The 27,939-nt window shown below is 41.8% G+C and overlaps 1 protein-coding gene across 5 annotated transcripts; it reads right to left on the reverse strand.

The window, feature by feature from the left end:
- Window positions 1-483: 483 nt before the first annotated feature.
- RUFY2 (RUN and FYVE domain containing 2) lies at window positions 484-27,454 on the reverse strand. 5 transcript variants are annotated; one of them, XM_066554166.1, is made up of 18 exons: window positions 27,369-27,454; window positions 24,057-24,230; window positions 23,458-23,575; window positions 22,178-22,279; window positions 20,969-21,092; window positions 19,332-19,393; window positions 18,706-18,771; window positions 16,742-16,808; window positions 15,434-15,535; window positions 14,416-14,532; window positions 13,128-13,295; window positions 11,871-11,968; window positions 8,119-8,238; window positions 6,229-6,358; window positions 5,500-5,594; window positions 3,940-3,988; window positions 2,920-2,997; window positions 484-2,113 (listed from the first exon to the last, which is right to left on the reverse strand). In XM_066554166.1, the coding sequence occupies exons 1-18, from the start codon at window positions 27,370-27,372 to the stop codon at window positions 1,970-1,972; spliced, it is 1,818 nt and encodes a 605-aa protein (XP_066410263.1). In that variant the 5' UTR covers window positions 27,373-27,454; the 3' UTR covers window positions 484-1,969. The 5 variants fall into 5 exon arrangements, 4 of the variants coding, with proteins under 4 accessions (XP_066410263.1, XP_066410262.1, XP_066410264.1 ...); XM_066554165.1 differs by having other exon boundaries at window positions 16,742-16,811; XM_066554167.1 differs by lacking the exon at window positions 27,369-27,454 and adding an exon at window positions 25,687-27,059 and having other exon boundaries at window positions 16,742-16,811.
- Between the last annotated feature and the right edge of the window lie 485 nt (window positions 27,455-27,939).

A 27,939-nucleotide genomic window follows, 5' to 3' on the forward strand; every position in this document is an offset into this window, starting at 1 on the left:
CAGGTATGCAGTTTGATGCCAAGGAAACCATATGGAACATCCAGCATCCATTTTGTTCAAGGCTGAAGTCTTACCTGCAGTCAGTAACAGCAATCTGAATATCACACACTTTTCCTATGCAAACAGGACAGCACAGAGGGGAGGAAAAGATGGCAGTTAAATAACAAATTACTTCATTGCACATTATGGAAATGCACTATGTTCTTGTTTTAAAATATTGCCTACTTTAAATTATTTCTGTTTAGTTGCATCCCTTTTCACAAGTTATTTATTAAAGCAATACAGATTAGCTTTATCCTACCCTCTCTATCCTGCATCAAACCATGCCTGCCCCACAAAAGCCCACCTGGAAACGCTCTCAGGAAGCACCTGAGCAGCACCTGATTGTGTCTTTGGCAGGGTACCCCACTCCCCAGCACAGGCAAAGGCTTTCTAAGCAACTTCAACTTAATAAAGTAAAATACTCTCAATTACAAATTTAAATTAAGTGACATTATTCTCAGATAACTTAAATTTATTTTTTTCCAAAAGTTATTTACAGATTTACAAGTATTTGTGTGGTATTTTACAAAAAGTTACATCAGGTCATTTTAAAAACAATTTTCTTTACAAAAGCTACATAAGCAACTACATTGAGGTGTTAAAAAGAATAGCTATGTTAGCTCTTGGGATATTCACTAAATCCCTATCCTCAGAGACAAAGCCAAGCTAAACAAGGTGCAAGGACAGCTAAAGGACCTGTTTGCAGCCTCCCTTTAGCTGCCAGCACTGCTACTCCATGCCCACAGCTGAAGGAACTACAGGGCTGGAAATCCTGGAGGGTCCAGGGCTGGAGCCCAGGCCAGGAGTGGCTAAAGGGAGGAGGGTGCAGGGCAGTGAGTGCAAGTGAGGGCAGTTTATCAAAGGATATTATTTCTATTTGCCTATGGAAAGAACAAGGATCTTACATTCCAACAAAAGTTACCATCAGTGACAAGAGTGGGTAGACTCAGAAAGGCTCAAAAGTGCTCTGCAAAAAAATGAAATTTAGGAACCAGCTCTGAAGGTTTGAGAAAGATGGTGACAAAATAAGGAAGAAGCTCCCTGTGCAGCACAGAAAGGATGTGATCCCCAGCCTTTCTAGGTGGTTTCTAGAGCTAGGCAGTGACTACACGTACAAGCTGGAGAGCATGACTTGCATGAAAATGCTGCAGAGACTTGTTCAAGGTTACAGACAATGTCAGACAAGAGGCCTGTGCTGAACAGCTCTCTTTCAGTGGAAACACAGATATATCAAATTAATAGTTCATGTGAACAAATCATTCAGCAAAACACACCTTCCTCCAGAAGTGCCCCAAGCACTGTTTGTGCCCTGGCTGAGCACAGCTCCCCTCACCCTGGGACTGCAGAGAACAGCTGCAGTGCCATGTTCTGGGATGTTCTGGGATGTTCTGGGATGTACCAACTGCTGCTAATGCAGAGAGGTAAACAAGCACACTGTATTTGGCAACAACTTCTCAGCCCACTGCATTCATTGCCATGCTTTTTTCCAGTACAATTTAAAACCAGCTACTGCAGGGTTTTGCTTCCCAACAGCCTGTCACAGGCACAGGATTAGGTTGGACTTGTGGCACATCAGCCTATAAGAGTATCACCTTCCTCCAGATCATCTTACCAACTGAAATATTCATCCAACACACATTAACACTGAGTCTCCTGTATAAACTGCCCTGCTTCCTCCCAAAAAAGCTGCTGAGGCATTTGGCAGACCAACATACCCTTCTGGGTTATTCTTCTTTTTAGATGTGCATTTTGTACATTTGGTCCCATTGTCTCCATTTGTTTCAAGAGGAAGCAGAGAACTCATCCACAGTACCTTGAAATTCCAACTCCACACTGCTTACCTCAAAGTCTGGAAATGCTGTTGACATTCTTTAGTTGGTGTGGTGGTTTTTACAGGATAAGCTAAACAGCAGAATGAATAAATCTCTTATGGCACGTTGGAAGAGCACCTCTGTATCAGAATGGCATGGCAGGAGTCACAGACCCGCACAGGCTTTGGTGAGGAGGGCAGAGGCAGCTCATTGTCAGAGCAGGCATTGCAGAAGATCTCCCCACAGTTCCTACAGTGATGCTAAAGCACAGGCAGAGGATGAAAAATTGAAATTTACAATGGAAATGTGCTTGGTAATTGGATACCAACAAACAATACACACAGTGCAATCCAAACTGCAATTCCTGACTCCTTCTTGGAGTCAGTCTGCAAAAGAAAATGGATCTACATCCCAAACTGTGATGCAATCCTACACAAATGATGTTTGTCTAGGACTGCACCACAGACACATGGCCTTTCTAGACTTATATATATATATATATAGATATATATGCTGAAAATTTCATTCAAAGTCTGGATTAAGGATGTATTCTGCTATAGAAAAATACAGCATGAGCAATGATATCTGAAACAGTGGATGCCTCTGACAGGTAGCTAATTGAGATTTAACATAAAAAGGTAAAGGAAACTTCCTGCACAAATTAGTAAAGCTTGGAAATTAATGTCACATTTTAGTTTAAAATTACAAACTCATATTTTCTTACTCCAGTATATAAAAAATGCCATAAAAAGACTTTTACACATGTCAAATTCTAACGGTGCCAGAGCTGATAAGAGTTTGAGATAACAATTCCACAAAGTAGTTAAATAATTCTTAACTAAGTTGCTCTGTGGAACTTCACTATGACACTGTTTCTTTTGAAATTAGGGCCCAGCTGCATTGTATGTATCAAAGAACTAGAAAAATATCAAAAATACCTCTGCTTTTACCTGATCATTGGCATTTCATGCCACACCTCAAAGATAATTATTATTTACATCATCCTTGTAATAATAATTACATAATACTTGTAAACACGGTGGGAGAAATCTTGTTAAAGTTTTACCTTCCTTTTGGAAAGTGAAAATTCCTTTTCACACAGCTTGCAATGAGTGGCTTCTTTGTCCTTCAACCAAACCTGGCCCTGGAGAAAAAATGATCATAATTATATTTATCTGATGAAGTTAAACTTTGGGCTCCAGGGGAGAAGAAAAACCAAGAGCAGAACATTCACTGCCTGAATGCTCAGTGCCCTGGGAGCAGAGTAATGTCACAAAGACACCCTAGAGCAGCACAGGACTGCTCCAAAACACTGCCAAAAAGACAGAGCAGAGGTGCACAGAGAACATGCTTGAGGTGCTAAAGCTGGGCAGTGCCTCAGCTGGGAGAGCACAAAGGCATCCAAGCCTCCAAGTGAAGCCAATGTCCCTGCTCAGCACATGGGAACAGCCTTCAAGATGCAGGGAAGCAAAAAAAAAAACCCAAAAAACCAGGACAGTGTCAAGAATTGTGAATTTCCTTCTGTTAAAACCACTTAACAAACCCAGAAGTCTGCAGAAGTCTGCTCAACCATTTCTGCCACTCTTACCTGGACTGCAGCAATGTGCCAGGTACACACCAGATGATCAAACCTGTGCACAGAATCTCTGCTCTAAAGTGCTCCCTGCTGTCTTTAACAGAGTCCCAAACCTGCTGACATTGCACATCTTATTTTATCAGCTTTGGTGCTACAAGTTCACTTGTTTCTTAGGATGATCAAATATTTATTGATCACTGAGAAGTAGGATGCAGTTTAAGCTCAGCTGGCTTCACACTCTGTCCCAGATACACTCTGTAAATGACAGAAGGGTTTGTACCACTGCAAGAAAAGGGCCAAAATGCACAGCTGTGCACCAAACAAGGAAAAGCAAAAGCAAATGGATTTTTTCCAGGAAGTTACAAGGGAGTGTGCTTCTCTCCCACTGGAGGAAATCATACAGTGAGTCTCTCTGGAGTAGCTGCTGTTGGAGAGAAGTCTTTCCATGCTTATGAAAGATTTCAAAAAGAACACTTTAAAAAAAGTTTATTTTCTCAAAATGCTACTGACCTGCAGTGCCTTGTTAGCTTCTTTTATATCTTCTATTTTCAGCTTTGATCTAAGGAATAAGATAATGCTACTTCAAACTTCTACATGGTCAGTTATGCTCCAACAACTTAAAAAGCTGGTTTAGGTACTTAAATTTTAAGCCAAGTCCTCTGAACAAGAGTACAAGACCACATTATGGCATTCTGGAAGAAGCAGCCTCCCCACAACCATCCAGAGCCAATCCACTGAGATATGGGTCACAGGACACACACAAAGTTATCCTGCAGGGCATCAAAGGCCACAGAAATCACAGCAGACTGCTGAGGAGACAGAGATCATTGAATGAAGCTTCAACACCACGGAACAGTCAGGAGAGTGCTGCCTGCCAGGTGCCCCTCCCCTCCCCTGAACCTGGCCTGGGGTTCATCTCCCCCCCAGGGTTTTGGGTTTGTGCTGAGCACAGGTTGATAACACAGGGATGTTGCTGTTGGGGCTGGGCAGGGCTCACACAGAGCCAAGGCCTTTCCTGGGGGTGATGGGAAGTGAGGGCACAGCCAGGACAGAGCATAAAAGGGATATCCAAAGGGATATTCCAGACCAATGGCATCCAGGGGACAGCCAGGACAGAGCGTAAAAGGGATATCCAAAGGGATATTCCAGACCAATGGCATCCAGGGGACAGCCAGGACAGAGCATAAAAGGGATATCCAAAGGGATATTCCAGACCAATGGCATCCAGGGGACAGCCAGGACAGAGCATAAAAGGGATATCCAAAGGGATATTCCAGACCAATGGCATCATGCTTGGTATATAAAGTGGGGAAAGGGGAAGGGGGCCTTTTGGGGTGATGGAGTTTTGCCTTCCCAAGGCACCATTCCATGGGATGGGCCCTGCTCTCCTGGGGGTGGTTGAACACCTGCCCAACTATGGGAAGCTGTGAATGAATTCCTTGTTTTGCTTTGCCTGCATGTGTGGCTTTTCTTTTCTGTAGTAAACTGCCTTTATCTCAAGCCTTAATGAGTTTTCCAGTTTCTGCTTTTCCAGTTGTCTCCCTGGTGCCAGTGTGGGGAAGTGAGTGAGCAGCTGTCAGGCTGGGGCTCAGGAAGAGCAGCCCTGCCCTGCTGCAGCCAGAGCTGTTACCTTCTCCTTGGGGCTCCTCTGGGAGTACCACAGCTGCCAAACCAGGCAACTGTTCTCCTGCAGAACAAAGCCTGATGTCCTTCACACTGTTTGTGTTCAAACTGTTTTGTTTTGGATTCTCTGTTCACAGCACTGTCATTACCCAGGAGCTCACAGCCACCCCACCAGCCACAAGTAAAAATTACCAGGCCTGACCTAACTAGATACATTGACTTCTCCCAACTGGTTAGTTACCAAAACAATAATATTGTCATATTGTAATAAATTATTAATAATAATAATAATAATAATAATAATAATAATAATAATAATAATAATAATAATAATAATAATAATAATAATATTGTCTAATATGCTTTACCACTGTCCCACTATTTTCCTTGATTCAAGTGTATATGACTAAAGCAATATGTGTAAGTCATCATGAACAATAAAATTACTCGCTCAGCTTGGATGCCAGTTCTTGGAGAGCAGCTTCTTGGTCCTCACATGTGCTTTTCAGCTGCTTGTTCTTCTCCTGAAGTTTAAGGAACTCCTTAAAACAAAACAAACAAAATAAAATGAATAAACAAATTATTCTCAAATGGTGCCTGCCCTACTGCCTAGGAAGCTGCTCCTACTGAGAAAGCCAAGTGCACAAGTGATCCCTCACACTCCCTCCAAACACAGCCTGAACAGCAACTGCTCAGGAGAAAACTCTCTCAGACCCCAAGAGACAGAGAAACATTTCTGCTTCTGTAGCCCACTGCAGGGAGAAAATAAACCTGAATGACTGGAGATAAACCCTGGAAAATAAACCTGAATGACTGGAGATAAACCCTGGAAAATAAACCTGAGTGCTGGAGATAAACTCTGGAAAATAAACCTGAGTGCTGGAGAGGCCAGGAGTACAGAGAGCCACAAGTCCAGCCTACAGTGAGGACAGAGCCCCCCACACTGAGAAGGGAAAGCCAGGATTTCATTTCTCCTTATCCAAAGTACTGAGCTCTGATCTGAGGACTAAATGGGGAGTAAAAAGCCAATTTTTTCCCTCATTTTATTTGTGAAAACACATTAATGTAATCTTTCTCATATATTTGCAGAAATTCTTTAAAATACCATGTCTAAGTCCATAAATAACATTGCAGTCAATTTGTAAATTTTTAGTAAAAATTTGCAGCAGAATTTACTTTCTTAAGGGTAACTATTTCTTGGGTCTCTGTTCTCAGATGAGACACAGTTTCCTTTTCCTTCTGAAGATCATCCTCCAGGGTTTGCCTCCACTCCTTTTCTATCTTCAAGTCTGTTTCCAGCTGAAGCCTAGAACAGGGAAAACAAAACAAAAATCACTGTGCACAACAGTATCACTTTTGAAAACAAAACTGAGTTTATTTCTGGGTGCAATAGACTATTACCATAACAAACTATTAACTTACATGTTTTCTAAAACAGAAATAATGTGTCAATATAATATTTTAGGTATCAGTGTAACAAACAAAGCACTGTCATTTAGAAAATGCTTTTCAAAGTAAGTTTATTTAAAGGACCAGTAGTATGGCATAATTTTGAAGAGCTGACCTTTGAAATAAATGAGTAAGAGAAGACTAACCACAAAATCCTGAGGTATTTTTAAAACAAGCATAGGCAAAGCCCCTTAACTTTATACAGCTCGTTTCTAAAACAAACCAAACCAACCAGCCACAGCATCATTGGTGATGCAGACAATCATTGCAGGTATCTCTGATATCATAGAAGTTATTTCATTTTACACCCTTAGATGTGAATCTTCTATTTTAGACTAAGGTTTATGGCATTTTGAACAGAACTGAAAATAAAGGAGGAAGGACTTTAAATTACTATTTTTGTTGAGGTTTCTACACAGCTGAGGTTCAGCATCAACAGGGCTACAGATTCTATTGGCTTAACTGAAGTCCAGCTAAAGGAGTTAGGGCTACTCTGACAGAAGAGCCATTCCAGCTGGAATTTTACTCTTGGTTTCATGGAAGACTTGGTGTTTTGAATGTTATGGGGGTGGAAGCACACTGTTCAACCTTCTAGATTCAAACTGTGTCAACACAGGAGAAGAGGAAATAAAATCTGAGAGTATTCATGCAAGGTCTTTGGATGGGAAACCTACAGCCACCTGAATTTTCCTGTTTTAAAAGCAAACCCACTTTTAAAGGAAAGACTTACATTTTGGGACACTACCTCAGCATCTGGCTGGAAAAGAAGTGAACATGACCTGGAGGTTTCAGAATTGCAGAATTCTAAGGCTGGGGTGTGAACTGTTCTTTTGCCCAAATCTGCAGAGGTGACTGTGGTAGTAAAGTGAACATTTGTCATGACAGTTGAACAAGTGGATTGAAATTCAGAGTTCTGAGAGAGGCAGGGAAGGGCTAATAACTGGGTTGGAAATCACTAATTTTTAAGCCCCAATCTTTGTGCCAAAGATTTACTTCAATAACTGATGTTTTATCTTCCCAAAGAGAGGAAAGCACCTGTCCTAACAGGGAGCTTCTAACATTATGTACTGATTTCAATTAGTACTGAAGGATGTAACAGGAGAAAGACAGAGGGCTGGCTTTTAAATTAGCTTTTAACTTTCATGACTCCACTGGATTTTCACTTGTTATTTCCTGTGCACTGGTAGTTAAAGCACTTCTACCTCATCTTTAAGCTGGATCAATCTAACTATTGTTGTGCCATTTCTGTTTAAGTTTACACTACTCCATACTTGTGGGCTTTGTTCAAAGTGTGTTTTACCACTACTCCACTACGTATTTTCCCCCACTTAGGATAATTTCCTCCTGAATTAAGTTGGCCTTTTTAGCCAAGAAATAATGCCGTTTCCCCTTTCCTTTCAAGCTGTATGTCATTTTAGAGGCACCCAAAGCCAGCTTGGCTTCCTTGGAATGACATATTTTCTTCTGCCTTGCCAGTACCTGACACAAAGATTTTTAGTATTTGCATTCTGTTCAAAACCATTTAACAACAAGCAGCCTGCACTAGGACAGAGGACATCTTGCAAATGCAGAATGTTTACTGCCATGCATTTTTCCAAACAGGGAAGAAATACTCACAGCTGTTTCTCCTTCTGGGAGAATTCGTTCTGCAGGCTTTCAGATTTATTCACATATTCCTGTTTAAGTTTCTCATCCTCAGCCTCAGCCTCCATTTGAGCCTTCTCTGCTTGCTGCAATCTGGTGTAATTCAAATCAACTTTGGGTAAAACTGAAGCTAGAACTAGGGTGTAGAGGGTGAAGAAGACAAATAAAAGAAAAATGGGGAAATAGAAACATTTCTAAATAAAAACAAAGTTTGGGGGAAACTCACAAACTCAAACGAGAAATCCATACAATGCCTAGAGAACTTAGGTCCTGGGTTTGCACAGTCAGAGAGTAATCACGGTAAGTAATAATTGTTTTATTTATGCTCATGAATAACAGGTGCCAAAGCATGATACATATTTTAGAATTGAAGCTTTTCTTTTTCCTCTAGCATACGTTCATGTGTTATTTCTGAAGCCTTTTTCCCCCAAGTAAGTTCTGTAAGAGTCCTTGGCTTGCACTGATCACCCATTAAGACAGGGCAGAGCGTGTGTTGTGCAAAAGCAGCTCAAAACAACTGAGGCATAAGGTTGCATACAGAGCACTGCAATCAGACAGCAAAAGACTTGACTAGCCTAACACAACAAAACACACCCTGACAGCTCCCACTACATTCACAGAACTACCTCAACTACATCATAATTAATTTAAATAGTCTGTAGTAAAAATAATGCATTCTTACACTGGTGAAAATAGCTCCATACTATAGACAAACCAAAATGATTAATCAAGAAATGAGGGATTGTTATTTGATTTAATCTTTTCTTTCTGAATTCCAGGTTTGTTCAGCTCTGGTTACTCTGTGGTGGGTGTATTGTAACAAAAGTAAATGTACTAAAAGGGGATTTGTGCTATATCATGGTTACACCTGTCTGGAGAATACAGGAGCCTGTAAAATCCCAATGAATGTCCCCACGTGACACTCTGTGTTCTGCAAAACTGCCTCAAGGGCCTCTCAGGTAAGTGAGGAAGCAGTGAGATGGCTGACTTGTCACCTCCCAGCAGCTCCCTGAGCACAGAGTGACTCCCAGCTGCCAGGGTCAGCTAAAAAGAAGATGTGTCAGCAATATGTCTGCATTTGTGCTTCTGCTGATGAAGGTGCACCAGAGGGAGTTTCCAAAAGCTGCTGGTAAACAAGTGAACAAGGCTGGAATTAAACCACCTTATCAAGGGTGCACTACCTCCCTCAGCTGCCCCAGGGGCCTGAGGGATGCTCCCATCACATCTGCAATGGCAGTGCACAGAGGCCAAGCTGTGGGAAGGAGAATGCAGGGAAAGAGCAGGATCCTCCCCAGTGCAGAAACTGCCTGAAGCTACACAAGACACCAATGGCACATTAAACCCTTCCCTAAGTCACAAAATAACTGCAGAGCTGTTTCCACAAGCAAGGCAGGAAGGGAGCTTGCTACCCTAAAGCTGCAGCATCATCCCCAGCCCAGCACCAGGGCTGGCTGCAGTGCTGGGATTCAGGCAGATGCTCAGCTGGATTTGGCATGCAGGTGATTCTGTGGAAACACTTGTTTGCATAGATAACATTGAGGTGGATAAGGCTCCCATTTCTGCCATGGTCTTCCTGTTGTTCTAATCTGTGTTTCTGGTTTGGGTTTTCTTTGAAGATAGTTATTTTTCAGTAGCCAGCTCATGTTAAAGGCTGTTTCTGCTTCCAAACCAAGGAATAAGCTAGTACATAACCATGCAGTAGAAACCCTTTCTGTATTACTGCATCCTGCCCCCACTTTTACAAACATCCCCTTCTGCTGCAGAACTCTAAGGTCATTTTCCCACTCAACATCCACTACAGCCTTCAGAGCAAACATCAGGGAGTGTATTAAGGGCAGTCAGCAGCCTGAGCTCCTCTCCCTGCAGTGCAGGCAAGCAGCAGCTCCCAGCAGGAACAGGAGCTGGAAAGGCTCACAGTGCTGATCCCAGTGCAGAGATCTCAGCTGACAAACGGGTTCGGCAGGTCCAGGGCCCTGACTGTAAATCCTGCTCACTGCTCCTCCTGCCAGGGCAGTGGGCTGGGCAGCAGTCACAGCTACAGGATTTGCTGGAGCACTCTGTGTGCCTGGAGCCCCTCAGGAATCAGGCTCCAAGCACATTGTGGCTCCAGGAGAGTGTTTTACCCCAGGACATAGGGAGGTGAGCTTTAGCAGAGGCTGGCATCCCTTCACTGCACACACACTGCACAGATGCTGGCACCACCCTCCTTCCTCACACCCATCCTTCTGAGGGAGCTCAGCTCCAGCTCCTGCCACTCCTGCTAGTTACAAGCACAGAACCCAGCAGAGAGTGTGCTTTGGGGTAAATGCAGCCTAAAACTGAAAGGAGTAAGCAGGGGCAAGGGAAGTTTTAGCCAGAAGGGCTACTTTGTAAACCTCTTACCTACAAAAGAACCAGGAAAATCACTAATTAGTGATTCAAGTGTCATAAAAATGTACAGTCAAATAAAGATATCTAACCTCTTAAAATAAAATCTGACAAAGAAGTGATTCAATAGCATTAGAAAACTAGCTTACATTTGCTTAATAATAGTGCAGTAATTTACTTTTTTTCTTTTTTTGTTTTTTTTTTTTTTTAGGAGGGGTAAAGTGAGATCGGAGGTGATGTTCTTTCAGAAAACAAACCAGAACCCAGCTACAATCAGTTACAGTGCAGGATTTCTAATACCACTTTCAAGTTTGAACTGGGAAATTCTGAAGTCCTATTTTATCAGCAATTATTTCAACACAAGAGGTCTGGAGGAGCTCTCAGAATGATATATCCTTGACAAGTTTATACTGGTGCTGAGCCTCACTGCTGGCACATTTGACGAATGACATTGCAATAGTCCTAGTTTGAGTTAACAGATCTTTGTCACTTCATGAATGCAGTGGACAAAAATCAAAGACAGATGGAGGCAGCAAAACAGTAAAAACAAAAATTGGGATAAAAGGATAAAAAGAAAAAGAAAAAAGAGGAAAAAAGGATGTCAATAAAAGAATATTCATGTCACTAATTTTTTTAATACATAAGCATGTTTTTCATAATCAGATTTAAATGAAAAAAAAGACATGTCAAACACCAACATGACAGGGCTTATGGATATGTTATATTTTACAATTAGAAAGATCAATGTTGCATATAAGGCCACTAAATTAAAACATGTGAATCACATCTTAGTATTATGCTGTACATGCAGTCTAACCATAATGTAAATTTATATTCTGGAATTTTAGTCTTTCACTTTTCAACCTTTCAGTGTGAAAACTCATTAAGTCATTGAAAATAATGGCACTTCCAAAGCAATGGACAACAATTATAACAGCTTCAGCAAACAACCAGTGATCCTTGAAGGCATTAATGTTTATATTAAGCATATGCTTAAGTATAAGCAAGATTAATGCTTCAGTTTCTATTGCATTTCATTCGGGGGGGAAAAAAAGTAGGCAATAAGGAATCAAAATTTTGAAACAACTGAAAGAATGACTTTTGATATCAGCATAAAAACCTAGGACCAGAAGAACGATGGTAGAGGAAGAAAACTGAAAGATTAAGTTTGCATTTAAAGTGAGTGTGTTTGTCAAACAGAAAAAAACAGTCCAACAGCAAAGCACTAATTAGAAATTTCAGGAAGGTTTGGTTTAAATGTTCCAGTTGAAAATTACATTTCAATGGCAACCGTGGGAATGCAGTAAGATGTAAGGGAGTGGAGTTGTGAATAAAGAGAAACAAAGATGGGGCTGTACCTTTGTTCTAGTTGTTTCATAGTTGCATTAATTTGATTGGTCTTGTCCTCTAATCGACTAATTATTTCATTCTTTTCTTTCATAGCATCTTCAGAAACCTGTGTTACAAAAGAGGTTAAAACTGAAATTGGTACAATTGCACCATTACCTTGCGGGGGCTTTTTTTCCAATATCTAAAAGGGCACATGGTAAAAATCAAGTTTTGGTTCTCTTTAAGCATTGCTTTCCAAAATCCTTTGAGGACAGTATGTAAAATCTTATGCCTAGCAAGTTTGTAGTTTTATACTCTGCAAGTGTAGATGCTATTTTATATTTAATAAGTATAAATGTTTCCCTTTGATTTCCTTCCTTGGTTAATCACTTTAGAAGTCAAAGTTAAATTCACTGACCAAGTAGCCCATTAGAACCTTACCACTGAAGAGCAAAGAGCTTAGTCCAGAAAATCACCAAGATTGTCCTGCAAATCAACCCCTCCCCAGATCCTAACACTGGAGAACATTCTCTTACTTTTCTCTCCAGCTCTATTTATATTTCTCATCCTCTGGTGGAATTTCCTCACATTTGCAGATTGGAAAGTAGAATCCTCTGTCCATCACTTCAATTATCCCTCTGCAGCATCCTAATTTTTTTCCCCTCATTCTGCCATAGATTTGACTGGGTTCTTGTGTTGGTTTTCAGAATTTATTCCCTAAATCAAATTCATATTTTACATAAGTAATTCACTGGTATTTTGTAATTTGTTAACTGCATTTGGGGTCCCTGAAATCCACATTCTCCCAAAAAAAGGCATTTAATTGTTAAGAGATTTTCTTAATTTGTTAACTAATTTAAAAATAACCCCAAAACTGTAATTACCTTTTTCCATTTAACATATTCTTGTCTTCCTTTCCCTACTTTGGAAGGTCAGGGCTTCTCTTCAACTCCTCACTATGTGTCTACATACTTCTGGTTTTTTTATACAACACAGGCCAAAAAATGTCTTTGTTACAGTACATTATTACTCTCTCAACTTCACATAGGATATAATTAGGCCATGATCTTATCCTCATGCTCTTTTCTTCCCTAAACCCAGGAAGTAACTGCCTTAATAACTTCTTTGTATGAAACCATGTTTACATAGGTAATGTTCCAAAATGTCAAGCTGACCTAAGAAGCACAAGGAAACCAAAACTCCAGCATCCAACTGCCCAGAATGGTAATCATGCATTTCTGTCTCTGTGATCCTTTCAGCAGTTTAACAGCAGATTGTCCCTTTACCTGCAGCTTTTGGTACATTTCCACATTAATTGCTTTAACTTCATCAAGCTGCTGCCGCAGGCTGATGAGGGTGTCCTGCTTCTCATGGATATCCTTCTCCAGCAGCTTCATGGCAAGCTCTATCTCGTGTTTCATGCTAACTTGAACCACTAGCTCATTCTCCATATCCTATAAAACACAACACAATGGGTTTAAATAATTATGGAATTATTTATTTCTGGTTTTAAACTCTAACAGAGCTGTAGCACCACCTATTTTACTACTTCAGAAATTCTGCCCCTCTTTACCATTGCAAATTATCCATAAATGTGACACTCATATACTAACTGGCCAATGGGGTTTTTTAACTTTTGGAGAAGACAACTCACATTATAAGAACGGTGTACTGTGAAAAATGTGTATTTTATGATTGGCTTTTCACAAATATTCAAATGAATATTATATGTGTTGTGTTAGAAAGCAATGCTGTATTCATTCTCTTAAGCAGTGTGTTAAATATAGTTTCAGGTTATAAAAAATGTTAAAATAGAAACTATGCTATGTAGGATACTTTTTTTAAAGAAAGGACTCGCACTGAGACAGCAGCCACAGGCCACCTGGATCCTTCAGAGAAAAACAATTTATTGCCCTCCTATCAGAAGAAATGAACTTCCCACCTCGAAGGCGCTGTCAGGATTCAGAGGAAGAAGCTGACACTGCCCAGCCAGAATCCTGTGTTTGAATGGAATTTATGCATCATGGATGAGCTGTATGAATATGCAACAGGCTGTTGCTTTTAAGGGTTAATCCTCTGTTAACGTGGGGCCTTTTTCGGGCTCCTGCTGCCCAGAAAAGGTACCCAGACATCTGTAACTCTTTGTCTCTATTGTCTCATATTGTCCTAATTCAAATTGTCCAAATTATTATTACTCTAATTGTATTACTATTTTTATAACCATTTTATTACTATTAAACTTTTAAAATTTTAAAAATAAGTGATTAGCGTTTTTCACATGTACAGAGCTGCCTAAGTATTAATTCCAAAAATAGAAGTGAAATATTTGTATTTTCACAGGAAAGATTTAGCACAGATAGAGAGCATAGAGTATTGCTAAAAGCTTACCTAAAAATTTATCCAAGAAAAACGTGGTTGTTTTTTTACTATTCTTCAGCAACATTACTACAGAAATATTGGTGCTCTGTGGCAACTCCCTTTAGAGCAAAGGCAGCACTAAAGCCAGGAGAAGTGGCACTGCTGGGCCAGTGAGGGCGGTGCAGGGGCAGGGCAGGGCAGGGCAGGAGCGCTCACCTGCCGCAGCTGAGCCTCCTCGCGGAGCTGCCGGCGCGCCTCGCTGTACATCTCATCCAGGCCCTGCCTCGAGTGCTTGTACGTCTGCAGCTCTGCCTCCACGTCCACCTTGGCTGCCTGCAAACACACACAGCTTCTGGCTTCCTTCTTCAGAAATGCTGCAGCTTGATGGCACGAGTTTCATGTAGGCACACAGCTGGTGGTGACTGGGAGTGGGGCTGAGGCCCCGTCCCCAGTGGTACAGCTGTGAAAAGCAGGGGAGCAGCACTGACAGCAATGAGCCATGGAGGGCCCAGGGGTGCTGAGCAGCCAGGAATCCCAGCTTTTTCTTCCATCTCCCACCTAGGCTGAATAGCAATCATGATCATCTACAACCCTAAGCTTACCCTTCTCAACTTCTACCTATATGCTATAATAACTGCAACCGTCTTCCTCACCCTAAACACGATCAAAGTCCTAAAGCTATCGACCCTAATAACTGCATGGACCAAAATTCCATCACTAAGGGAACAGAGGGCACACAGGTGCAGTGCATGACCATGAGGGTATAAAAGGTTGGGCTGAAGAACAAGAAGGGCAGCCACTGGCAGCCTTCTGGAAGTGTGTAGTGATAATCTGTGTGTTGTGTCCGTCTCAACTGCAACAATTCAATGTTTTTGGGGAATATGAAGAAAAACTGACAAACACATCCTCCAAGCACAGGATAAACATGGAAAGAGCTGTTTCTGCTCTGTGGCCATTGGCTTGATAATGAGAACTGAGTAAAACCAGCAAAACATCTATACTGCAGTACTGTCCTCTTTTGGTGTCACTTGAATACAGTACACATGCATACAGTGTACTAGAATTTTAATTTACTTATGCCATTTAGAAAGTTCCACTTTAATTTAATAAGTCCTTTCCCACATAAAAGTTGTACCAGATTTGGACAGGTTAAGTTTACTTGAAGTTGAGATGTACAAACTTTCGAACAGAAATTAAACATGTTACAATATTAAAAGTGGTAAAACTAACATACCTCTAAATGATGCTGTGTTTTCATTAAAATCAGAGTATTTTCACTCCTTAATTGATGGTTTTCTTCCTGAAGTTTAATTATATTGTTTTTTGCTATTGCTAACTGAAAAGAAACAAACAAAAAAAAAAAGAAAAGAAAAGAAAAGCACTGTGACCACTTTTGAGAGTAGAAATAAAGGATAAAATGTTCTGATTAATGCAAGAGCAAGACATCTGCTCTGTTCTCCCTGCCTGCCAAACAGAGGATTAGCTGTTTTTAAAGAAAGCATGAAGCTCCTGGTTTTAATAATGAGTCACTATCACTACACAGCAGCAGTGTGTTCAGGATACTTCACTGTTTCATGGCTGGTGAAGAACATGCTTTCTTTTCATTGCTCCATTATGACTTAAAGACCCTCAATTCTCTTTCCTCATCCTCAACTTCTGCTTTCCACTTGGCTTCAGGTTCATCCAGTTCTCATTTTCTTTTTTGGGCATCTTAATATATCATATGGAGCAGCTTACATAAGAAAGCCTCCCCCATATGAACAACAAACATATTTACAAAAGATGACATTTCATAACTGGGCCCTACAGTATACAGCCTAATGTCAGAATTATAAGCCAAAGGATCAAAATAGGTGGAAAGTTGGGTTGAAAGCTTATAAAGGAACCAGAATACTCTGAGAATTAACACTCAGAAAAGATGCTCTCACTCTGTCTGGATACATTACTCCCAGAGTGAGCTAGCTGTCCCTTCAGCAGCTGAATTTAGTTTCCAATTTTCCCCTTCATTAACCAAAAAAGGTGTGCTCTCTCTTATAAAGCTAAGAATATTGGAAACTAGTCAAGCATCAAAGATAAGCAGAAATATAGGCTATAAACACAAACCAGAACCAGACAAGTCTGAAAGTTGTGTATAAGCATCCAGGAACCAAGCAAGAAGCAACCCTTTGGCTAAAGCTGAGGACTGGAACAGAAATTGCTTGGTGAACTACTTTCTGTCTCTTTGTAGCAACTGGTGTCATCCATTCTAGACTAGTCATCTGCACAAATCAGACTGACAGCTGGCACTGAGAAAGGATTCTCTTCTCATTTTGTCCAAAGTTGGGAATCGCAGTGTTCTACAGAATTGATGCACTGATGCTAGGGGCTGCCTGGCAAACTGACTTCAAGTCCCTGCAGCTGCTGCCCCTCTCCTTTAGGCCAAAACAAAGGTATCTGAATATATTATACAGAGCTTCCATAGCTTAAAATAATGTAAGGATATTTTGAAAAACGGTCTTTCAGAGAAAACAATATGCCACACATTACTAAAATAAAAAAGTACCTCTTCAATCAGTTTAGTGTTTGATTTCTCCAGTGAGTCAACTCTTGCATGTAGACTGCTAACTGTGCTACTGAAAGGGAAAAAGAAACAATGGTTTTCAAGATTACATCAAAACTCACTCAACCAAGCTCAGAAGCTTTAATGCAAGGTACAGTGATTAATGGTTAAGAGCTGTGAGGTCTGTTCCCATTACTGGAACTTTTCCTAAATATAAGAAAATTACTCTCCTTTGTTTAACATTTCTATGCTGCTTTCCAATTCCCAATGTCACCCCTGTCACTTAAACTCCTGCTTGGCCAGAGCTTCCATGCACTCTCCCTTTCCTTTATCCTTACAACCATATTGCAGACAAAAGATAAATGAGTTCTCCCCTGTAGAACAAAACCATTCTCCAGATTCTCTTCCTCCAAAATACATTTCTTTTATAAAATCATTTGTTTCTCTGCATTTTTTGAGATTTGTCCTGAGGCTCCAGATTCTCTTCCTCCAAAATACATTTTTTTTATAAAATCATTTGTTTCTCTGCATTTTTTGAGATTTGTCCTCAGGCTCCAGATTCTCTTCCTCCAAAATACATTTCTTTTATAAAATCATTTGTTTCTCTGCATTTTTTGAGATTTGTCCTCAGGCTATCTCTTTCCTGATGCTTCTTGACTTCATTTAGGAGTCTCACCAGAGTTTTATTGCCTTTTATTACTCTGTTGCTTTTTATAGTATCAAACTACATCCAGGCCTTTTCCATAACCTGATTGCCTATTTCTGCAGAAAGCACCATTTTTTTAGGCTGCACTTCACACACAGGGAAACAGAAAACCTATTTTGTAACACCATTTACTTTTTTACATATTTCTCTGTGGTGCCTTCAGAAGTTGCCAGTTCATTTGGAACAGCAGGGCAGAGAGATTAATGCATTTTAGGATGTCTAAACACAAACAGCTGAACTGAAATAAAATGGGAGAGTTGCTGAATCACTGATCTGACAGGAAATTCTGTGCATAAACCAGAGTACAAGAGCACACAGAAGCTCACCTGGATAATGACATCAAACAAACACCACTGCTCTAAATTGTGATAGCTCCTTTCTCCTCCTTGACTTCCATTTTGCTCATATTTGATGTGCTCAGCTTTTCTGTGCTGTTGAAGGTTTCTGCTCAGTGCCACCATTTCGAAGCAGAATATCCTTACTCCAACAGGAGTCTTAGAGTAACCAATGATCCAGATTACCAGCATTAAAAATTTAAAAATATTATTACATTTCCAAAAGGATCTAGATCAGCTGTGCTAGAGATCCTACAGAAGTTCTTTCTGGCTTTGTTGTTTGGTTTTGGTTCGTTGGGGTTTTGTAGCTTTTTAGCCCCTCAGACTTTAATTTTGTACAATACTCCTCAGAGAATTTAAATCACTGCTCTTCTATTTGCACAGTAACAAGCACAGTGGTGGACTAGGTTTGTTTCATCCAGCAAAGCAAGAGGAAAATGCTGCTTTCCTGAAAATTGTTTCAACAGGAACCTCAGCCTACCACATGTAAGTAGCTTCTAGCAAGCAGTGAACTTATTCAGCTTCAGTCCTAGGCATTAAAGCCACAAACTAAAATATTCTGCAAGGCAAAGAAATAAAATCATATGGATTCAGCAGAACACTCAAAACCACTTCTGGCAAACTGTTAAATGGAACACAATTAGAATCCAGACCAAGCTTTTTATTCCTGTGATGTTTTGAATCATGAGCACCTTCCCATTCTAGCCTGTTGGTTTTGTGTTTCTTTGAAGAATAAAGGTTTTGCCTGTCCAAAAGCATGAAAACTGACACTGAGTCTCCAGGAGAGTGTCTTTTCCTACTTCACTAAATCTTCAGTCTAAACACAGAAAATTTGCAGCTCTTTCTGTGAAGTTCTCTCATAAAGCTGTGGTACAAAAGGCACCTGTAAGCCTGGCCTGACACCCATAGTTCAAAGTAATACTTACTTCAGTTGCCTGTTTAGCTCCTCAACATAATTCTTTTGGTCCAATATTGCAGCAATCTGTACATTTCTAAAGCAAGCACAAAATAAAATTAACAAAATTATGTATTAAACTATGGACTGAAAATACACATTTTTTCCATATGCAAACATCCATCTCAATCATGTTTTTACAAAGAAAGGAAGCAACTTCATCTCATACTCATGAAGGTAACAACACACGTTATATCAGTGAGACACAAAAAAATCCAATGCTTTAACTGCAAACAATTTCTCTTCATGAAACAACAGTCTGAGAAGGATAAGGATGTTTATTTACTCTGCCATAACTCTGGTTCCTTGAAAGCCTGACTAAATCCCAAGCTGGGGCCTTAAAGGTCTGCAGGTTCCTTTTCACTGCCACCTGGGAAGCCTCCCCTGCTTGGAGGCAGGAGCTGATGCTGCTGAGGTTTGCTCCAGACTGCAAATATTCCTTCAGCTAAGTAATAACACAGAACAACACACTGAGGCACTCTTCTCAGGGTCAGAACATTTCATTCTTAGGGAACCTGACTTATTTCTAAAAGAACAGGCCCAGCCAAGAAATCATTTGTTAACATAGAAAACAGGAGGTGTTTTGTGAGGACATACCTTTCTTTACCCCCAATGTCATCATCACTCTTCAAATACACAGAGAAATCGATCACCCCAACCTAGGGGAGAGCAAAGGTACAGTTTCATATCATACAAATAAGTGCTGCTGATATTTAGAGCCTTGTATTTATGCAATTGATAAAACCTCAGTTACAGCATTTTTAAGGTTCATCCAGTTTCAGCCAGAAGCTGAAAAACCTGAATTATAACACTTAAAACAAGATTTTACTACGTTTAATATTTACTTGGTTTATACAGTGCTCTCCTGTCAGGATCCTGTTTGTTCTTTCCATGTCTTTTCTAAAAAGTTTCTTCTCAAAATACTTTCTAAAAACATGTTTTTCTGATTAAAGCAAAATGCCATCTCTAACAAATAAGGTAAAATGTTCTATTTATAAAAGTTATTTTATTTCCATTCACTAGGGCTGCATAAACACATTTCACCACTGAGTAGCATTTTCTCAACATATCAAAATGATGCTCCTGGCTGTGATTTCCATCAAGGTTCAGAAATTTACCTTTCTGCTCAATAAAACCTGCAGCTTCTGGCTTCTCTGAGAAGGTGCTTTCTTTATACTACTCTTGACAAACAGAATTATTCTGGACATGTTACAAATGTCAAATTGGGACACACTGCAATCAGAATCTCATCTGCCACTACTGCCTCCTCAAACTGAGATTTCTCTCTCATGCAGCAAGGCCACCCAGTGATAACAGAGCTGTAGCTAGCAACAGATTTTGTGGTCTATAATACACATATTTAATTCTCAACACTAAGAGCAAGTTAAGTTTTCTGTAATTACAGGCCTGTCAATGTTATATCTTCTTTTACACAAGATCAGTGCCTGAAACTAACATTACACAGTAACCAGAACAAACAACTGAGGACAAGTTAACCACGGGATGCAAAAGCACACACACACAATTAGCTGTAACTTCTCTTTCCCAGAGGAGCTGTTTTTTCACCAAATATATTAACAATAGTAATAACCACTTAAGCTACTATGATTTATTTCCACATAGAAGCTGAAAAAACCCAATCAGGGCTGAACACAGTCCACATTTATTTACAAATACCTGTGCATCTGCCTTGAAACAAAAACTGTTAATATTTTCTTGGAAGAGACCAGGGTTAAAAGTCAAAGCCCATTCAAAGCAGGAAGAATTCCAAGTCTTGCTTTGCAGAATCAAAGTAGTCACCCTCTTAAGAGGTCATAAGAGAGTGTTTGTTTCAGGACGCTGTATCATTCCTATGATGTTCCAGAACAGCAATAAATGAAGCAAGCAGGGTAAAGTGATCATGGAACTATCTCTACTTGTCCCACAGAAGAAAAGGCTGGGTCACACAAGTCAGATGGAAAGAACTCTGCCTTGCTACAGCTGCTCCCATCTGAGGACAAAGCACAAAGCTTCACCCGTGCACTCTGCCCATTATCTCCATTCCAAGGTCTGACCCCACTGATAGTGAGGTTAAGGCAACAGCCCCACAGACCCTGGAGCTGGATCATCACACCCTGAGCAGTCTCAGGTAGGATTTCTAACAAGTCACCACTCCAAAGTAACAAAATCCACCAAGAAAAGTACAGAAAACTCTCATGGACTGCCTGTGCATTCCTTTACCTGGATGGACTTACTTGTGAATCCAGGTCTTCTCCCTTCACACACAGGTTGGCATCGATCACGTTCAGCCCAACTAAGAGCCCAACAATCACTGCTCCTTCCTCCTCCATCATCAGTGCATGATACTCATAAAACTCACTGTGTGAAGGAGAAAATTGCACCTTACTGCTATATTCATTCTATATACATCCAATAAATTATTCAGAAGTGACATACACATCTAAATTTTCTCTTATTGTAGCCTTACTACAGCATCCATAAAGATGAAACGGCCCTGCCCATACTTTCACCTCATAAATATTTAAAAATTCAAAGTTTTTCTCAGAGGCTATTAAAAACAAGGATACTGCCTTAGGCTCCAGATGGCTGGGACACTGTGGGGAGGGTGACAAGATTTATTTTGACTTTAAAAGAAAACAAATAAACAAACAAACAAAAACAAAAAAAAAAGAAAAAGAAAAAACAATGTTGAAGAGGATACTGCAAGAAATGGATGTTTGGCCACACTGAGTCAGACAACTCTTAAGTTGTTAAGAAGCACTGCAAGCAATGCAAAGGAAGAATGGCAGAAGAATTACTTTTTGTGAAAAAAAATGCCTGGAATTTAGTGAATACATGCTTGAAATCCAAGGACCCAAGGAAGGGATTATATGGATAAAAGAGAAACTTAAAGGGCTGAAATGCTAAAAAGGTTTTTTTAATATTGTCATAGTTTTACACCAAAATCACTACAAATAGAAATACTTCACTGAACAAGAGAATACCAGCACTTTCTTCTCCTTGCACTTTTTGAATAAAATTTTAGGTTCTATGTAACAAACTGTCTTTTCACTGGAAAAATCCATAGCTGCTGAACACCAATGACATCCTGACATACCAGTGTTATCTAGGCACAAAGTCAGTCTTAAAAATATGTATACCTTAGAAAACTGAAATGAAGAAGCATCTTCTCCATTGTGTTTGAATGACTCCATCAGAGAGGAGAAGTTATACCAGAAGAGAGCAATGCCAGTGTTAGAACTGTGAAAGCAAAGCTCAAAGCAAGAGCCCTCCTTCCAATGGCAGCTCAGTGGAAAGCACACCCATGGTGGGGATGAAGTCACCCCCTCCCCAGTGCACGGGGGGGAATTATTTTTTAGGAGGATTATTTTTTAGCAGGATTATTTTTTAGGAGACTAAACCTCTGAAAATAAACTGCACCCAGACTCCAGTGAGTTGTGTACCTGAGCAGGTCTCTCTGAATGATTAAACAGCGAAGATAATCGGCCATTTTCTTCTGCATCAGCGCCAAGCGCAGCCAGGCCCGGGCGCGGCCCAGCGGCGTCCTGAAACAAAGGCCACAAGGACAAACAGCCCCAAATTAACAAAATATTGATTACATCGTGCTCTTTAACACCTTATCAGTCTACTGGTGGAACAACTGAAGGGGTATTTTAAGCTATTAGTTGAGCATCACCATGTGGAAAGCCATAATGTTTAGGCTTTGACTCCAAGCTTCAGGGTAACAGAAAGACTTTCAACTACTCAGCTGAGCTTGGGAGCAGGCCCAGGAAAAACAGGAGTACAGACTGCACTAGAGCCTGATACTCTTGAAAGTCCTGTTTTCTGCTGAAGTAAAATGCTTGCAACAGTTGAGACTCCTTTCTGCAATTTGTTTGGTAAGAGTTGAGGGGAATTGCAAGAAAATGAACCAAATGTCCATCACAAGCCACCATGGCAGCTTCCCTTCCCAAATCCTACTCTGGCTCCACCCAACCCTTACTCAAGCCTACCTTTAATTGTGTGCAACTTCAGTGCTATCTTAGGAAGACAATGCAAAAAAAATGAAAAGATAAAAAGTTACATAGGTAACTGGCAAACTCGAATATCCAGCACATTACACCTGGACCTTTAGAATTTCCTCTTCTAGTGCTTGCATACTTACAAGTGGTAAGCACATCAATGAAAAAGAAAAACCCCTCACAAGTTGTGTTAGGATAGGAAGAGAGTAACACACCTGGCAAAGGTTATGACTTCCTCTGGCCTGCCACAAGAGTAAATAATTATTTACATGCCTTGTGCTTTAGATAAGGTCTAAAGCTAGAAATTAGAACCCCTGTGCTGCCCTGCACCAGTCAGGGCAACCAAACCCTTTTGGAATTTCATGTGTGGCCATTTATAAAGCTAAATACAAACCAGAGTGCACTGGAATGGGGAGAGAATAAATTTACAACTGAGTAGGACTGTGCAGGCAATAATCTCAAAAGCTGCCTAACTCCTTCCTCTTTGGCATGTCACCTTGTGGTTTGATACAGCCTTTGCTGACTGCACCCACCAATGTTTGCTGCAGCTCTAGACTGCACAGTGACTGACACACAACCTGCCCCTTTCTGATTGTTATCCAGCTCCCATTCACCTGTGCTCTCCCCTGAACTAAGGCTTGATTGATGCCAAAGAAAATCCTGAGACACCTGCAGATTCTCAGTTCTTTATTTTCCTGCTGCATTTTAACAATACTACTTACTTAAGGCCAGGCAAATCTCTGACACTTGCTGCTATTTCCTCAGCTTCTGGATATAATTTCTCCACAAGTTCCAGAGGACCCCAGATGGTTTTATTGTAACTTAGAAAGGATTTTCTTACTATGAAAAGAAAAATCAAGTAACCAAATTAATTTAAATTACTGCAGTAGCTTCCTTCATAATATCTGGTGTGTGCAAGGGTTAACTGCTGAGTCCAGAGTTCCAGGTAACTCCTAACTGAGACACTGGTCAGCTCACCAGTATCTAAAGCCAACTTCCAAATTACTTTGCTGTGAATATAAAATTGATATGCTAGAAAAAAATAAAACAAAAAGGATGTTCAGCTAAAGATATACACTACATACATACATGCAGTTGGTAAACCCTGGACCACTTACAACAAATGCTGCACAAAAGGACAAGTTGGTAAATGTGGAAATATATGTGGTGAAGAATTAATAATTACACTATTCATTATAAAAGGTGACCATTTACTTCTTTTTTATGCAACATTACACTTTTTTTAATCTACTTCCAGATAGAAAGGAAGAAAAATGGCATGTTTGGGATGAGAAATATGCAGCTAGACCAATTTGCACACCTTTCAGGCCATGCTTCAGGCAGTGCTCCATGACAACAAAGAACTGCTGCAAAGGTGGGTAGTCAGAATCCAGAGTGCGCCCAAAGCTCAAGGCTGATTCAATGAGTCCTTTGATACTCAGTTTAGCCATGTTTAATAAATTTGCTCTTTCTACAGCTGTAGGGTCCTTTACAGCTAAGACAACAAGAGAAAAAAATGTTATGGTTCAAGTTTTAGGAGCGACACAAAGAATTAAAGTGCTTCACATCCACCTTGCTAAAAGGAAAACTTACATTAAGCTAATAAACCTAATAAACTCAGCAGAACAAATTCAGTAGGTGCTATAAACCACCATGCCACAGAGAAGCACCCAGCCCAAAGCACATCCTTAGTGTTTTAATGGGTTTAATGGGGAAATCCCAGGCTGGGAATGTCAGTTCTCAGGCACCATGCTGTCCCAGCAGGTCTCAGAAGCAGCCAAGTCACCACAATTAACACAGCACCTCTGCTGCATGTGCCCTCCCACGGTATCAAAGCAGCCTTTCTGTTAATTTATGGATTTATTTGGTGTATTACAGCCTACCTACAGAAGCAGACATCATACCTTTTATATATATATATATATATATATTCACTTTCCACTGTAGCTTTAATTGCACAGTGACACAAACACATGCCTTCCTTCTCAGGCTGTTCAGAGTCACTGCCACTAAACCAGGAGCATTTTCTGGAAAATACTACACACTGAAAATTCAATTTCTCACCTAGCCACAAAGTATTTTCTACACAGAAAATCTTAAGAATTAAAGGTTTAGCTTTAACTTGAAGTTTTTGGTAAACATTACAAAGTGTATACTGCAAAAATACATTTGAGGATTAAATCTTGTCAGTAAAAAATCCATAGCTTTTTACAATCATCTTAGTCTGACAGAATGGACAAGGTTCCTCTTCTTAGAAATCCTGCTACTGAAAACAGAGTGCTCAGGAAATTCTTAAGAATTAATTCTTAATTCTTATTTTTATTTATAATGAAGCAATTCAAACATTCAGGCCAGACCCTATTTTCTCAGAAACAAAACAAGCCTCTGATTATTCATCATCATCAAAGTAACCTGGAAAGAAACAAAAGAGTTTGATGATTTACTGCTTAATTAAATTCAACAAGTAAAGTAAAAAACCAAACTTTTTAAAAGACACTGAGACACAGATGTCAAAATATCTAGAAAGGCTTGCAACTGAGAAAAAAAAAAAGTGAGCCTGTTCCTTTGCAAATCTGAGTATTGGTATCTGATACAGACTGTATCTGTCTGCACATCAGAAAGCACAAAGAACCCAAAGCATCATAACAGATGGGCATTTTCTCAGTTCCTCAACAGCACTGAAATGACTTGTCTCATTTCCTGCAGACTTCAGGTATTTAGGGATTGGATATTAGAAACCCTGAAAATTACTTTCTAATATTCTCTTTCCCTAGTTGCCTGCCAAATACCCAACTACCCCTCTGCTTTCCAGGAAAAACAATGACTGAGATTATGTACATGTAACAGCCTTAAAAAACTGATTTTATAGTTCCTCAGAACTTCAACAGAAAACCCCAGGAGACATGACAAACAATAAGATAATGAGAGACAGGGCTCTGACAAAACTGTACCCAGCCAGGAGCCACAGCTCAGTGCTTTGTCTGTTCCTTCCTTCCTGCTCAGCTGCTGGGGACTGACCAGCTCCACCAGAGCAGCCCCAGCACAGCATCCCCAGGACAGGTGGAGGCTGGAACAACAGCACCTTTCTGCAGGCAGAGCACACGTCCTGCTTTTTTATTTGCTTTGCTACTGACAGCATTAAATACTGTGGTAGAGGAGGAAACGCCTTGCTCAATGCAGACTTCAGGTGGGTAGATCTCCCTTGCTACACATCCTGCCTTCTTGAAAATTCCTTTGTCAGGTGACCTCATTCTGACTCCTGGAGCCGATCCTCCTCAGACAGACTTCTATGTCTGCTGTCCTTTCAATTACCAGCCCTCGCCTGCTCTTTCTGAGGCGAAATGCATCCTAGGTCTGTTTTAAAGTGCGATCCACCCGCATGTTTTTCTTCACCTGCTTCTTAAAAATATAAATGGCGAGCAATTTTTTTTAAAATTTAAAATCAAGATTTAGAATTTAACACCATGGTGTGAAATCCTACATCCCAGCCACCGCTCGGGTACCGTATGGGGCATTACATGGAGCAGAGCGAGGGGCATTACAGGGAGCAGAGCAAGGGGCATTACAGGGAGAAGAATGAGGGGTATTACAGGGGGCAGAACAAGGGGCATTACAGGGGGCAGAACAAGGGGCATTACAGGGAGCAGAACAAGGGGCATTACAGGGAGCAGAACAAGGGGCATTACAGGGGGCAGAGCGAGGGGCATTACAGGGAGCAGAGCGAGGGGCATTACAGGGAGCAGAGCGAGGGGTATTACAGGGAGCAGAATGAGGGGTATTACAGGGAGCAGAACAAGGGGCATTACAGGGAGCAGAGCGAGGGGCATTACAGGGAGCAGAATGAGGGGTATTACAGGGGGCAGAACAAGGGGTATTACAGGGAGCAGAGCGAGGGGTATTACAGAGAGCAGAGCGAGGGGTATTACAGGGAGCAGAACAAGGGGCATTACAGGGGGCAGAACAAGGGGTATTACAGGGAGCAGAACAAGGGGTATTACAGGGAGCAGAACAGGGGGCATTACAGGGGGCAGAACAAGGGGTATTACAGGGGGCAGAACAAGGGGCATTACAGGGGGCAGAACAAGGGGTATTACAGGGGGCAGAACAAGGGGCATTACAGGGGGCAGAACAAGGGGCATTACAGAGAGCAGAGCGAGAGGTATTACAGGGAGCAGAGCGAGGGGCATTACAGGGAGCAGAGCGAGGGGCATTACAGGGAGCAGAATGAGGGGTATTACAAGGAGCAGAGCAAGGGGCATCACAGAGAGCAGACCAAGCTCTGCAGGGCTCTGCTCCCCGGAGCAGCAGCAGCCTCCCCGGCAGGGCTGTTCGCAGGTAACACCAGCCTGGCCGGCATGGCCGGCTCCGAGGGGGGAGCCTGGGCCCGTGAGGCGGCTCGGCTCCGCGGCCGGGCAGCAGCCGAGCGCGGCCGCTCGGGCCGGGGGCTGCGGGCGCCGTCCCTGCGGCAGCGCCGGCCTCTCCCCGCCCGCAGCCCTCCCGCACCCGGGGCACCGCCCGCCCTGCGGGCCCCACACGGCCCCGCTCCCCCCGGAACCGCTCCCTGCCCGCAGCCCCTCGGCCGACCCGCGGCCCGCGGCCCCCGCCCCGCTCCCGGCGCCGCAGCCCCGCTCACCCATGGCTGGAGAGGAGGAGCCGCCGCCGCCGCGGCCGCTCCCTCAGGGCCCGCGGCTCCTCCCGCCCTCAGCCCGCGCCGCGCGGCGCCCCCGGCGGCGGGAGGACCCGCCCCTATCGCGATAATCCCCCCGCCCCGGGCACCGCCCCCGCCCCTATCGCGATAATCCCCCCGCCCTGGGCACCGCCCCCGTCCCTATCGCGATAATCCCCCCGCCCCGGGCACCGCCCCCGGCCCTATCGCGACAGCCCCTCCGCCCCGGGCACCGCCCACGCCCATATCGCGACAGTCCCCCCTCCCCCAGCCCCAGCTGCCCGCCCGGAGAGCGGCATCAGCCACTGGGATGGGCAAGAGCGCCAGGGCAGCCTTGGGCCCAGGAAGCCTTGAGGCCTCTCTGCCCTTCTGTAGTGACATGAAGCTTCAATCCCTAGCATTTATTCCAGATAATAATTCTGTAGCATGTATCAGAATAAATAATATCCTTCTAGAAAAATCTGTGAGTTTAGTACCTTTAAAGGTAATGTGCAGGGGAACTGAAACCAGCATTAAAAAAAAACCATGTAAGTTTTTG

Source organism: Molothrus aeneus, chromosome 8 (assembly GCF_037042795.1).
Source record: "Molothrus aeneus isolate 106 chromosome 8, BPBGC_Maene_1.0, whole genome shotgun sequence".
NCBI classification, from domain to species: domain Eukaryota; kingdom Metazoa; phylum Chordata; class Aves; order Passeriformes; family Icteridae; genus Molothrus; species Molothrus aeneus.